The sequence below is a fragment of the Pygocentrus nattereri genome, chromosome 18, assembly GCF_015220715.1.
Source record: "Pygocentrus nattereri isolate fPygNat1 chromosome 18, fPygNat1.pri, whole genome shotgun sequence".
Taxonomy (NCBI): Eukaryota; Metazoa; Chordata; class Actinopteri; order Characiformes; family Serrasalmidae; genus Pygocentrus; species Pygocentrus nattereri.
Genome location: NC_051228.1, coordinates 35,067,018 through 35,080,168, shown reverse-complemented (window position 1 = coordinate 35,080,168; position 13,151 = coordinate 35,067,018). Strand labels below are relative to the sequence as shown.

The 13,151-nt window shown below is 41.7% G+C and overlaps 2 protein-coding genes across 3 annotated transcripts in view; one reads left to right on the top strand and one right to left on the bottom strand.

Annotated features, from left to right (window-relative positions):
- Window positions 1–5,575, bottom strand: part of ttc3 (tetratricopeptide repeat domain 3) — a 55,892-nt gene extending 50,317 nt beyond the window's left edge. Inside the window, exons 1-4 of one of the 2 annotated variants that reach the window (XM_017691383.2) lie at window positions 5,449–5,575; window positions 4,563–4,641; window positions 2,858–2,900; window positions 2,028–2,187 (exon numbers count right to left, since the gene is read on the bottom strand). In XM_017691383.2, coding sequence (XP_017546872.2) covers window positions 2,028–2,187; window positions 2,858–2,900; window positions 4,563–4,641; window positions 5,449–5,456 — 290 coding nt within the window. In that variant the 5' untranslated portion in view covers window positions 5,457–5,575. Of the gene's footprint in view, window positions 1–2,027; window positions 2,188–2,857; window positions 2,901–4,207; window positions 4,528–4,562; window positions 4,642–5,448 lie in introns of those variants that run through there. The other variant, XM_037547205.1, reaches the window with a different exon arrangement.
- A 1,040-nt stretch (window positions 5,576–6,615) lies between these two features.
- LOC108423762 (phosphatidylinositol glycan anchor biosynthesis, class P) lies at window positions 6,616–11,787 on the top strand. Its single transcript, XM_017691295.2, has 4 exons — window positions 6,616–6,841; window positions 8,405–8,477; window positions 9,652–9,770; window positions 11,213–11,787. Exons 1-4 carry the CDS (start codon window positions 6,760–6,762, stop codon window positions 11,371–11,373), a joined length of 435 nt encoding a protein of 144 aa, XP_017546784.1. The 5' UTR covers window positions 6,616–6,759; the 3' UTR covers window positions 11,374–11,787.
- The last annotated feature ends 1,364 nt before the right edge of the window (window positions 11,788–13,151 follow it).

Here is a 13,151-nt window from a genome sequence, read left to right as displayed (position 1 = left end):
GTTCTTTAGTAAAAACAGTGGCTCTATATAGAACCATGAACACTCCAAGATCCAACTGCACGTTTAAAGTGTTCTTTGCAGGGTGAAATGTTTTTCAGATTGATGGACTATGTGTTGGATGTGGTTCTATATACAGTACTGAGCAAAAGTTTTAAGCATCTAAGCAAATGTTTAACCAGTTGACCTCAGCAGTGAGTTTATTACAATATACATTAGAATAAAGTCGTATTCATAATTCAGATAAACAGAAAAACAATAAAAAGTAACAAGAGGTTCTTGGGTCCATATTTTTCCTTGACACCTTCACAGCCGCCACAGAGACTCGTTAATATCATCAATTACATAATGAGCTCAATTTACTGAGCTCTGTTTGGTCAAACCAGGAGCTGCTTTTTAACTACATATAATACTGGGCTTCCTCGAGGAGAGGCTTGGAAATGGGTAAACAAACACATTAACATCCAGAAAATCACTATTCATTATGTAAATATACACACATATATTAATTAGATTAAGATTAAGTGATCTTTATTAATCCCACAACAGGGAAAAACACCACATACACTCTAGTGAATACACACACACACTAGGGGGCAGTGAGCACACTTGCCCGGAGCGGTGGGCAGCCCAGCAGGCGAAAGTGGTCCAAATCCAATCTTTTTTCCATATGTGACACAGATGGGTCTGTGCGTCAGTGCGAACAGCAAAAACACATTTAATCTGACATTTTCAATTCTGACTTGAGACGCTTTCATATCTGGTACTGAAATCTGATCCGTGTCCGATCTGCGGCAGTGCGACCCCAGTCTGAACAGCCAGACTGGAATTCATGCACCTTTTATGTCAGTCCAACTGGACATTCGTCATCACTTCACTCCGCTGAGGCTCAAACATTTGGTTGATATTTCTGTACAAACATTACAAGAGACTTACCCAAAACCCTGAGTGTTCAAAGAGACTTAGAAACGACTGACCGCAGCTGCAGGAGATCGAGGCTGCAGGAACATGAAAAATTCCAAAGGCAAAGTCGAAAGAATCCGACGACACGAACCAAAGAAGTGACTGTGTCCGAATAACATTAATTTTTTACAGCGAGCTCAAATGATGAGGCCAACTGTCAATCAATAAAGTTTCATGACGGCTCCTGTGATCCTGGTGAAGATGACCTCGTGCATCGACTGGCGCTCGTTGGCAGTCATGATTGTTTAGGTGCGCCACATGAAGCCGCGAGAAGCTCTGCATGCGGGTCGGTTTAGGAGCTGATCTGTTCAGACTGACGTCGCATGCAGGTCCCATTTAAAAGATGATGTGAACAGCCAAACAAAAAAAACATCTCATGAGAAAATCTCGTTGAGAAAATCAGATTTGGGCCACTTTGAACGTAGCCTACAATAATATTTAAGATTTTATTTCTTTTTTATTTCTTCTAATGGAAACATTGCTGTAACTCTGCATTGTTACTACACAGGTACAACCCACTGTAATGAACTGGTTGATGAAAAAGAACAATTGGCCTCATTCACTAATATCTTCCCGGGTTTTCTTCTTAAACATGTTCTTGAGAAAGGTCTCAAGAAAAATTAGACGTCAGCTTCATGACATTTTCTTAAAGCACAGCATTGTTCGCACTTCTGTGCTCGAGTGTGTGTAGATTGTGTTCTTACCCAAGATCAAATCCCAAATAAGACAAGACTGGTGAATGTCAGAACCTCTGTGAAAACTGCATACGTGGGTTTTCTTCTTCAGAGCGGTTGATGAATGGGGCCCAAAGTTGTCACAGTTCCTGCTCAACCCCAATCATACAAATGACCCCATTTCTATTTGCCACTTCCATTTCCTTACATTAGGAACAGTGTTGAAATCTGTGGCCCAGCTCCAATAGAGCAATACTGACAGATCTCTAAGGCTCATATGAAGGTTCTGGATAGACCTAAATGCACTGACTGGAATCAGCAGATGATGCACTCACTGAAATCGGCAACTCTGCTGCATCACTGCATCATGCGAAAACGAAGAGTTCAACTCACTTGGAGTCCAAGAAGCCCATATCCACCGCCCAGGCAGTAGTGCTGTGATTCTCCTGCTGCCGAAACAGAACGTGCCACCAGAACACAGAGATGTGCAGCATGTGTCCGAGAGCCTGCCTCGTTTCCAGCTTTATTTTAGCCCACCGCTCATACAGGACATCTAAACGACAAATAAACCACACAATAAAAATACACAACACGATACAGCACCTTTCTCTCCCGCAAGCCCTGTGTGTTCCATCACTTTTCAATAGCTTTTACAAGATGCAAACAGCCAGCCTGCATTAAAAGGCTTGATATGGGTCATTCTACAGAAACGTCCACTTTTCTGTCTCTCCACAGAAGTCACTGGTGTTACTGATCGTCATTGGTGTTATACACAATAAAGGTAACACCGGAGACAATTTTAATGAAAAATGTATTTTACTGCAGAGCATCAAATCACATGCTGTCAATCATGCAACATCCACCAAAATATGTAATTTAATCCATTTCTATTCTATTTTTTCCACAAGTGACCTCAGAATAAAGTCAGTCACAACAGCGACTTCAACTAAAGCTTCATATTAAATCACGAGCTTAATGAGAAAATTTCTCCCAGCACTTCTGTGGTGCTTGGAATTCTATATGATTGATTTTTTTTTTTTAATTGTTGTTTTTAAAATATAAATAAATTGTAACCCTAACACGTTTTATAAGTGTAATATTTTTATAAATGCTAGGGACACAAAAAATGGTTTCTGTAGAATGGCCGTTTATATTTTATACATTATACGTTAATATATACGCTGGCATATCCACTCAGTTAAAGTAAAGTAGTACAATCTTACCAGGTGGTTCCATGTGAATATATGGAAAAGTATTCTGGTAAATCTACAAGGAGAATAAAAATCAGAAATGTCAATAAATAAAGAAAAGGACTCTGAACGACATCACTGTGTAAATAAGTAAAGTTTGTCTGTTAAATGAATGATTAACTGAAAAATCGAAACCCGTAACAGTTGATTGGCATGTCCAGTGTTTGAAGCTAGTTTGCAATGGAACTATGAGAATGTAACAGAACTGTGCCCCCCCAAAAGACTCAGACCGCCCCCCCCCCAAAAGACTCAGACTGCTGCCCCCCAAAAAGACTCAGACCCCCCCCCCCCAAAAAAAAAGACTCAGCGACACAGATTTACACTATTTGTTAGTTATAATAGCCTCACAGCTTCCGTGCAAAACTATAAACAAACTTTGGATGCATAACATTGTTTTGCACAATCAACTCTGTCGGTGGTAAACAGCTCACCTGTCTAAATTAGATTATTCTGAACTGTCTCCTTTAAGGGGGAATCCACCCAATTTTTTAAATACTATCGTACAATTAAATGGTGAAGACGTAAACAAACACACTCAAACGTGCCCTGACGTGAAGAGAATGTCACCGAATCGTTAGCAGTGATGGTGAAAGGAACCAGACGTCCAAAGCGTTTAGTGCCTCTAAAAGCACATTCAAAGGAAGCTACTGCATGAAATGGTAAGCAATACTCTACTGTATACATTTACATGCACTCAATAATCCGATCATAATCGGATTTCTGCAGTTATCCGGTTATTCAAATGGTCATGTAAACACCACACTCCGATCGAGAAATCCGATAAAAGAGCCGGATTTCAGCTCGGTAATCAGATTTCTCAGTGCGTGTAAACTCGTACTCCGATTTCTATCGGATTCCTCAGCCTGCGCACGCGTGAGGTCAGATGGTCGATGTCACGAGATGCAGCAAAACACTGTTGGCGCGGCTCGGAAACCAAACACGAAATAAAGGATTTAAATATTCTTCGTCTCCTAGATGATGCGAATTCATGTTTTCAGGTAAAGTCGCGATGTTTAAAAAAAGCTGCGGTATGACGTTTGAGTTTTACGTTATGTTTACGTCACGTCTTCTCCTGCGAGTTTATTCCCTGGTTGCACAGCAGAAATCCGATGACTGTCTGACTCATGCGGACCCGGAGTTTCCCAGTTATCTGATGACTCAAGTGCGTGTAAACATGTTGATTGGATCACTGAGCGCATGTAAAGACACTCATTGTTTCTGATACTTTCACAAGAAGATTTTAGCTTGAAATGTATATTTTGCTGAGAAGGTCGTTGGCGCCTCCCTCCCCTCCATCCGAGAGGTATACAGCTCCCGTCTCACCTGGAAAGCCCTCTGCATGGCAGGTGATCCCACTCATCCACTACACAGCTTCTTCAGCCTACTGCCATCAGGAAGAAGGCTGTGGGGTCTCCGGGCCAGGACCAGCAGACTGGGGGGGAGCTTCATCCACCAGGCTGTCAGGACGCTCAACTCTCTCCCTACCCTAAAACGGCTCTACGTGTGCTGCAGAAATCACGGTCCCTGGGTTCCATCACCACCACCGTAAGGAAACGAAGCATCCGAGATCAAAGCGCACACGGCTTTACATCTCAATGACTGAACTACACAGAGCTCTTGGAACTTTGTTTGATGGAATTCCCCATTTAAGCTTTCTGGTTTTCATATTCACACTTACAATTTTGGTCTTATGTCGGACCACATCTGGACCCTCCTCAACATCTGAATCTTCAGATTCTAACACTGTAGGTGGGAACCTAAAAAAACAAGAATGGTTAACAGATGGAGGACTCACACACACACACACACACACACACACACACACAAGACTGAACTAGGTTAGGCAAAGTCAAACAAGCTGGAATAAGTAGCCGATTAGGTGTGACCTGGGTGTGGAGGGGCAGTTTAACCCTTCTGACTTAACTGGTCGAACTGCTCAGCTGGCTGCTTCTAGATCAGGTCGGTCTGTTCCAAACCTAAACAACCTAGTTAGAGAGTCACTTCTCGTGGTTACACCCTCGATGAAAGTGTGGAGGCGATAAGGAACCGCTGTCATATCGCACTGTATCCGAGCTCCACAGCATCACACGTGTTTGCTTTACGAAAAGTACTGCATGTCAGGTAAAGGTAAATAGCACACGTCCCGATAACAGCGGAGCACCCTAACTGAGTGTCTAGGGGAAGTGAGGAGAGGCGAATTGGAACCAGGAACGCTACCGAGAGTTAGCCAGCTAGCCGAGCTTGAAAAGATGGATGGGTCTCGGAAAGGAGGGCTCGCCAGAGATTTGCTTGGCTTGAGCCCAAGTCGAAGACTCTGCCCTGCGGGGTTTTCCTCTCTTTTCGCCTCATTAACGCAAAGGCGTCAGGCTAACTCACAGAGCCCGCTTCGCTCAGCAATTGATTAGTAAACCCTGCGGTCTGTGTCTACACGGCGGCCCAGGCTGGCGGTTACTCATCGACTCTGCCCACAAATGTGTACAAAACACTTCTTTAGAACATCAGATATTACAGCTAAAACACCTGTCAAGCCACGCGAGTGTCTAATATAACGTTACATTACAAACCTGTCCATGAACGCCGTGTCTTCAGCTGGAGGGATGTTTCCTGAAACATAGGGCCACGCACTCCTACCTCCTCTGTCAGTGTGTAGGTACAGCGAGGCGACGTGCAGCGCGAACAGGCGGTAGCGCCCTCTGGCGGTTATTCGTGTTTTGACACAAAGGAGAGAAGGAGAATGTGCGCAAAGTCTGTTCACTCGACAGCCGTTTCGAGGCATATAAGACCAGGCGGCTTTCGCGTTTAATGGGGAGAGACGTCAATAATCTAAACCTGAAGATCGAATAGGAGCTGGTTTATGAGGAATCTGGCCGCTTCCTATTCACCCCCGTTATATCACAAACAGGCCTGCTGAACAGCAGAGGGCGCCCGCGAGTGAGTCCTCAATGAATGGGAGTGAATGGAGCTCAACGGCTAAGAAACGAAAAGTTGAAATAGTTTCTAACCGCTCGCCCAGAACGCGTCTTTAAGTTTAGAAAGTAGAGGGGTAGTTCACTAAAAAAAACAAAAAAAAGAAATCTTAGACAAGGCAAGTTTATTTATATAGCACCTTTCATACACAACGGTCATTCAAAGTGTAATGTACAGTGCATACAGTAATGCCAACAAATCAGCATTGAGTGGTAGTAATGATAATCAATCAGCACTGAGTGGTAGTAATGATAATCAATCAGCACTGAGTGGCAGTAATGCCAACCAATCAGCCCTCAATAACAATAATGTTAGCATCCTCCTGCCAAAAACCTGTTTGCTGTGGAAAAAAAATAGTTTTCTCTGCATTTTAGTGAAATCACGTCCTCCTACTCCGCACTTTGTCCAGGACACGTGGTTAGAAACTAGTTTAGCGTGTTTAGCCGTTTAACCGCTTTTACCCCCGTTCATTTAGGACTCGCTCTCGAGCGCCCTCTGGCGTCCGGCAGTCATACTGCTGCTATAACGTGAGCAATAGGACGCGGCCAGACGCCCCTAACCTGGTTCTGAAAAAGCAGCGTTCTTGTTGTCTCGTGTGAATTATCAAAAAAGTGGTTGCTTGGTTCATCGAAACCCCTACCTGATCTAAATAAAACACAGACGTGGACTTTGTGTCTGTAATGGAAATGTAATCTTTGATACACGCGACGTTTGAGCGCCGTGGTCCTCCAAACCTGAAGGTGGCAGTGATGAGTCAGCAGCCTCGAACTGCGCCTTAGCCAAACGGGAAGCCGCTTGTTCGGACGCGAGGGGTTTAATGGGGTCTGAAGAGCCGCTTCAGACGGATCGGGCCGTGAGTTCCTCCTGTTCGCCACGCCGAGTCTCGGCTGCAGGGCCGACTGAGCGCCATGGCTGTGAACTCCCCGTCTCCGCTGCCCGAGCGCGCGATCTACGGCTTCGTGCTGTTCCTGGGGTCTCAGTTCGGCCTGGGTGGGCGCGCCTCTCCCGGCTGGACACTCAAACCGGCTTCTCCCAATTTCTGCACTCGCTGCGTCCTTCAGTCGCGCACAGTGGTTTGATACGGAATTCGCGCGTTTTACTCCTTTTTCCTGACGCGACGGGTTATTGTCTATTGTTTTCTAGAGATCTCGAGTTAATTACATCATTATCACGATACAGCTGAATGTCGCTTTAACAAATGTTATCTAAATGAAAGTGTTCAACAGTGTCCTGATAAAGCTAAATAACTCGAGAACCTGTATAATCTGATTTGTATTGAATTGTATAGATTATCGATGTGTATATATGTTTTTTTTATATATATATATAAATCTGATTTGTACAGAATACCGGTGTGTGTGTGTGTGTGTGTGGCACACACATACATACATATATATATATATATATATATATATATATATATATATATATATATATATATATATACACACACACACACATATATATAAATATACACACTGATATGCTATACAGTTCTATACAAATCAGATATGTATTATATATATGTGTGTGTGTATGTATGTGTATATATATATACATTGATAAACTATACAATTCAATACAAATCAGCTTGATGTTTTTATATATAATACACACACACACGTCTCAATACCTCACACACTGCATAAATGGAAATATATTTTTTGCATATTTAAGTAGTGCAAGGGGGCTGTGTGCCGAAATTCCCTCACCTCACACCTGAGTAAATGTGATGTGACAATAAACATTTGATTTGCGATCTCGAGAACATTTGCCATGATAATGGCACGAATATCATAAGATCTCCAGAAAACAAATGAAAATTAACTCATCGTGAAAAACCAGAGTAAAACAAAAACATGTGAATCCGTGGCCCTTTAGAGCTTCTGTCTGACGCGAAAGGGTACAAGCCTGAAATGTTCCCAGTGGTGGTGATGGGAACCAGGCGGTCCTGCCTTCAATGCAAATATAGCCATTTTATTCACCATACGGTCTGGCAGTGACCGGACACGTGTCTTCTGAGTTTTTATTTGTAATGGTGATGACGGTGATGTAGTGATGAGTCTAAAAAACAATGTCTTTACTTTGGGGAATGTTTTGCCTTACTCCACCCTGCGTGTACCTCTCCGCCATAACTGGCTCGAAAAATACATTTTAAGCCAAAAGCCTCCCTGAGAAAGACTGTAAAACAGTGTCTCAGGCATCAGGCGGCATATTTATAGCAGTTTCACTTGATACCTGTCACTAATGCAGCTTTTAGAGGCGTCGGGCGCCCGTCTCCACCAGTGAGAGCAATTCTATGAACAATTTTACATCAAATTCTAGTTATTTTGTTCCCGTCTTTGTTTACGATTTCATTGTGCAGAAATTTTGAAAGACCGGTGGAATTTTTATTAATAACCTTGTTTGTCATTGTTATTTTTAGTAAACACACTGGTAGACTTTACTACAAACAAAATCATTAGGAATATTTCACGAATGCAAATACACAGTATTAGTGTGTTAATCAATGACCAAGCTAATGTGTTTTCTGTGTCTCCTTCTGTCACCCAGTGCTTTATTTAGTATGGGCGTATATTCCTGAGTCTTGGCTCCACTCTGTTGGATTGACGTACTGGCCTCAAAAGTATGTGGATCATGTTCTTTGATAGCCTGTATGTATGGGATGGGGAGTGGAGTGAAGGGTGCTGTGTGTTTGTAAATAGCAGCAGTGGACAAAGTACACAAACCATGTTCTTGAGTTTAAGTAGAGACGCCCAAGGTAAAATATTAATCCAGTAAAAGTAGAAATTCCTCCCTTTAGACCTCCACTTGAGTAAAAGTACTAAAGTATTTCCCTTCAAATGTACTTAAGTATAAAGTAAAAGTACTAAAAGAGTAATTCTGGCTCTGATGCCCTGTTATCATTTTTATAACCAGACTGGCTTCATGAACTCATTTCAGGTGAAAGTCCTCCAGCGTCTCTCTTGGTAAACCAGTCTTTTAATAGCACGTCATTAATTAGTGACGCTGACGTCTATTAAAATGATCAGAAGCACAAAACACTGAAGGTAAACAGTTTCCATCAGGGAGAACCGAGTGGCTCTGAAATCACTTTTTACACACAAGCAAAGTTTCAGTTTCAGATTTATTTACAACTTAGTTCCAAGTTTAAGTTGAATAAAAACTGGCTTTAAACTCAGGATCACAGATGAGCTCCTTTACTATGTTGATCTGTAGGCGTCTGTTCATAAACATAAACCAGCCCAAACTCATTTACTATAAAATGAAATGGTGTTTGTAGAAATTCAGAAAAAAGCCGCGTCAGTCTCGACTGCATATGTGGACATATTTCTATATTGTGCTCTATTTACACAAAGTTAGGTTAGTTCATCGTTTATGTTGAACAGACTCTCCCAAAGTTTTACGCTGCTGCGCTGACGTTGAACCGCGTGCTGCACTGGGTCAGTATGACCGACAGGTCAAAACCAGCTCTAAACAAAGTGACCGCTGGGCCCTGATTGGTGCTCTGGCTTTGCGCTTCTTTCGTTTTGACATGTTACGTTTTTATACACACAGAAACCAAAAGGAACGACAGATTTCTCAAAATGTAGGAGGAAAAAGTCGGATATTAGACTCTGAAATGTAGTGGAGTGAAAGGAAAAAGTCGCCCAGAAATGGAAAAACTTCAGTACAGATGCACCAAAAAATACTTAAGTACAGAAACCAATTACATTTACTTAGTTACTGTCCACCACTGGTGAGTAGTAACCAATTGTCTTGGGATTAAAAATTGAATGATATGTTCATGTTATCTACAGGTACTGGGCTCTTGCCTTGCCGATCTACCTGCTGGTTGCTTTAACATTGAGTCTGGTGATGCTGTTTGGAGTCAATATGATCAACACAGCTCCCCTGTGTTGTGTGGACAACATCACAGGTATGGGATCAGTTTTCTGTAGAATCATGTCACCGGGGATCCCAGCTGGGCGAGTTGTTGAGCTGACCAGGGGCTCCAAGTGGAGAGGAGCCTTGAGACTCCCTCATTTAAAAGTTTGCTTAAGTGTACAGTTTATATTTGTGAGTAATTGGTGTCATTACTAAGTGAATATTGCCAATATGAATAGGTTAAGACAGAATTGCAGGTCTTCCCCACCTCTCCTCACTTTTCCATCGTCAGGACAGAAATGGTTCGGCTTCACTAGATTTGATTGGATCCAGTTGTGGTCGCTGCTGCTGGAAGAGAAGCAGGCAATAATATAGTTGATGTAATTATTTTCAAACATTTCTAAGAGATGGGTGAGGGCCCACTGAGTGCATTCGCACTGAACCCTTTGCACCAGCATAACAGCATTTACTACACTGTAAATGTAAATTATACAGTTTCAACTATGGCATTTGTTTCTTTATAAAATGTGGGTGTGGCCATAAAAGACATGACAAACATTGTACATAGCACAGCCTCTTTTTTTTGCATGGGAAAAAAAATAAAGCAATAAAGTGGAAAGATGATCCAGAAGCCCTTCTGCTCATCTCTCTAGGGTTTATACCTCTAAAAAAAATATATATATGCCACACAATATTTGTAAGACCTCTCATTCACCAGGGTGTATTTTAGTTTGTCCATCTGAATTTACATGACCAAGACATAAGGCAAATTATTCAGTAACTGCATGAAATAAATATACATTTATTTTTTATTTATTTTTTTTTTGTAAAAGCTCTCCTCAAATTAATAGAACATGTGTTTTATGATCTCCACATATCAATATATGCTTACAATTTACTGCTGAAAGCCAAAAATCTCAGACGCTCTTTGTGTTATTTTTATAAAAGTCATGTTTCCAGAGCAGATCACTGAAGAGACGGCATCTGTTTATAGTTTAGAGCCCAGATTTGGGGGAAAACGGGTCGACTTCCAGTAGAAAAACAAAGTTCAGCTTCTTTTATTATAAGGGTTTAAAATGACGTCACCGTCTATTAGACTGGAGAGAAGAGCTACAGCCTCACACGACGCCCAGCTTCTGAATGGAGCTTATGGAGTATGAAAGTTATGAAGATCATGACCAAGTGCGTTTTGGAAGCACCGGTGGTCTCGAGGAGTTAAGGTTAATGTGTGAACCAGAAAAGAGTCTTTCCAGAAGAAGAATTATTGACCCAAACATATTGTTGCCATTGAGGCTAGTCTCAGCCACTATGCTGAGTGAGTGAGTTAGTAACCAGCCAACACGGAGGACCACCCACCCCCCCACCAATCATTTAGTGATTATGAAGTTATGAAACGCTCAAATTAATAAAGGCACTGAGATTTTCTAGGACTATTGTCATGCATTACTCTTGCTTTGTGGAACATCCTTGCAATTTATTTCAATTCCCCTATAGATCACTTTGCTAAGAGTCAGCGCCTGGATACTGTGCAGGATGGAGCCATTCCCAGACTGCGGGATGTGTCTGTCACTGAAGTCAACCATCACTTCTACCTCTCACAACATGAACTCCAGGACCTCAGGAACCGAGTGCCCAAAATTTCTGATCTGCACTGATCCATACAGACGGGCAGCATCCAGGATCAGTTGTCATCAGTCCCGGCTTTTGAGTTTGCTGAGGTTTTAGATGCACCTTTTCCATCACTCGCTCACGACAGGACAGGCATTTGACTTCAAGATGAACTCTTGCTGAAGACACGGTAATCACATGACCCTCAGAGCCCCCTCCCCGCCGACACCTCTCAAGGCAGTGATGAAAAACTTTGCCCAGACTGTTACTTCACAGAAAATCTGCACCAGCCCACAAACAGCTTGAGAATTATTGTATTACCAAAGCATGTGATTTTGCAGTTTGTACTTGTGACTGCAGCTGTAAAAAAGTGGAATATACACTTTATATTTGTGCAGACAGTAAATATTGAAAAAATGAATATTTGGTATCTTTTCCTGATAATAAATGATATTAAAGAATGCTCTGTAAATTTGATTTTGTTCTAAAACATATATACTTAGACTTTATATACTGTATATATGTATATTATATATATATATATATATATATATATATATATATATATATATACACACACACATACATACATATATATATATATACATACATACACACACACACACACACACACACACACACACACACACACACATATATATATATATATATATATATATATATATATATATATATATATACACACACACACACATACACACACACACAGTTAGGCCCAGAAATATTTGGACAGTGACACAAGTTTTGGTATTTTAGCTGTTTACCAAAACATACTCAAGATAAAGTTATATAATCAACTTTAAAGGCTCTCAGCTTTAATGTGAGGGTATTCATATCCCAATTGGAGGAAGGGTTTAGGAATTACGGCTCTTTAATATGTAGCTGCCTCTTTTTCAAGGGTCCGAAGCTAATTGGACAATTATCTTAAAAGCTGTTTCGTGGGCTGCATGAGCCATTCCCTCATTAATCCATCATCAATTAGACAAGTAAAAGGTCTGGAGTTGATTCCAGGTGTGGCATTTGCATTTGGAAGCTGTTGCTGTGAACCCACAACATGCAGTCAAAGGAGTTCTCAATGGAAGTGAAGCAGACTTCAGAAATCCATCAGAGAGAGAGCAGAAATGTTAGGAGTGGCCAAATCAACAGTTTGGTACATTCTGGGGAAAGAAGGAGCCCATTTGTGAGCTCAGGAACTCAAAAAGGCCTGGATGTCCATGGAAGACAACAGTGGTGGATGACTGCATAATCCTTTCCATGCTGAAGAAAAAATCCTTCACAACATCCACCCAAGCTAAGAAAACTCTCCAGGAAGTAGGTGTATCAGTATCTAAGTCTACCATAAAGAGAAGACTTCATGAGAGCAAATACAGAGGGTTCACCAGAAGGTGCAAACCACTAATCAGCCTCAAAAATAGAAAGGCCAGATTAGACTTTGCCAAAAAACGTCTAAAGAAGCCTGGAACGTCTGGAACAGCATTCTTTGGACAGATGAAACTAAGATCAACCTGTACCAGAATAATGGGAAGAAGAAAGTATGGAGAAGGCTTGAAACGGATGATCCAAAGCACATCACATCATCTGTGAAACATGGTGGAGGCAGTGTGATGGCATGGAAATGCATGGCTTCCAATGGCACTGGGTCACTAGTGTTTACTGATGATGTGACAGAAGACAGAAGCAGCCGGATGAATTCTGACGTGTACAGGGATTTACTTTCTGCTCAGATTCAACCAAATGCAGCAAGGGTGATTGGACGAAGTGGAATATTCTGCAAGGGCTGAGTCAATCACCAGATCTTGACCCG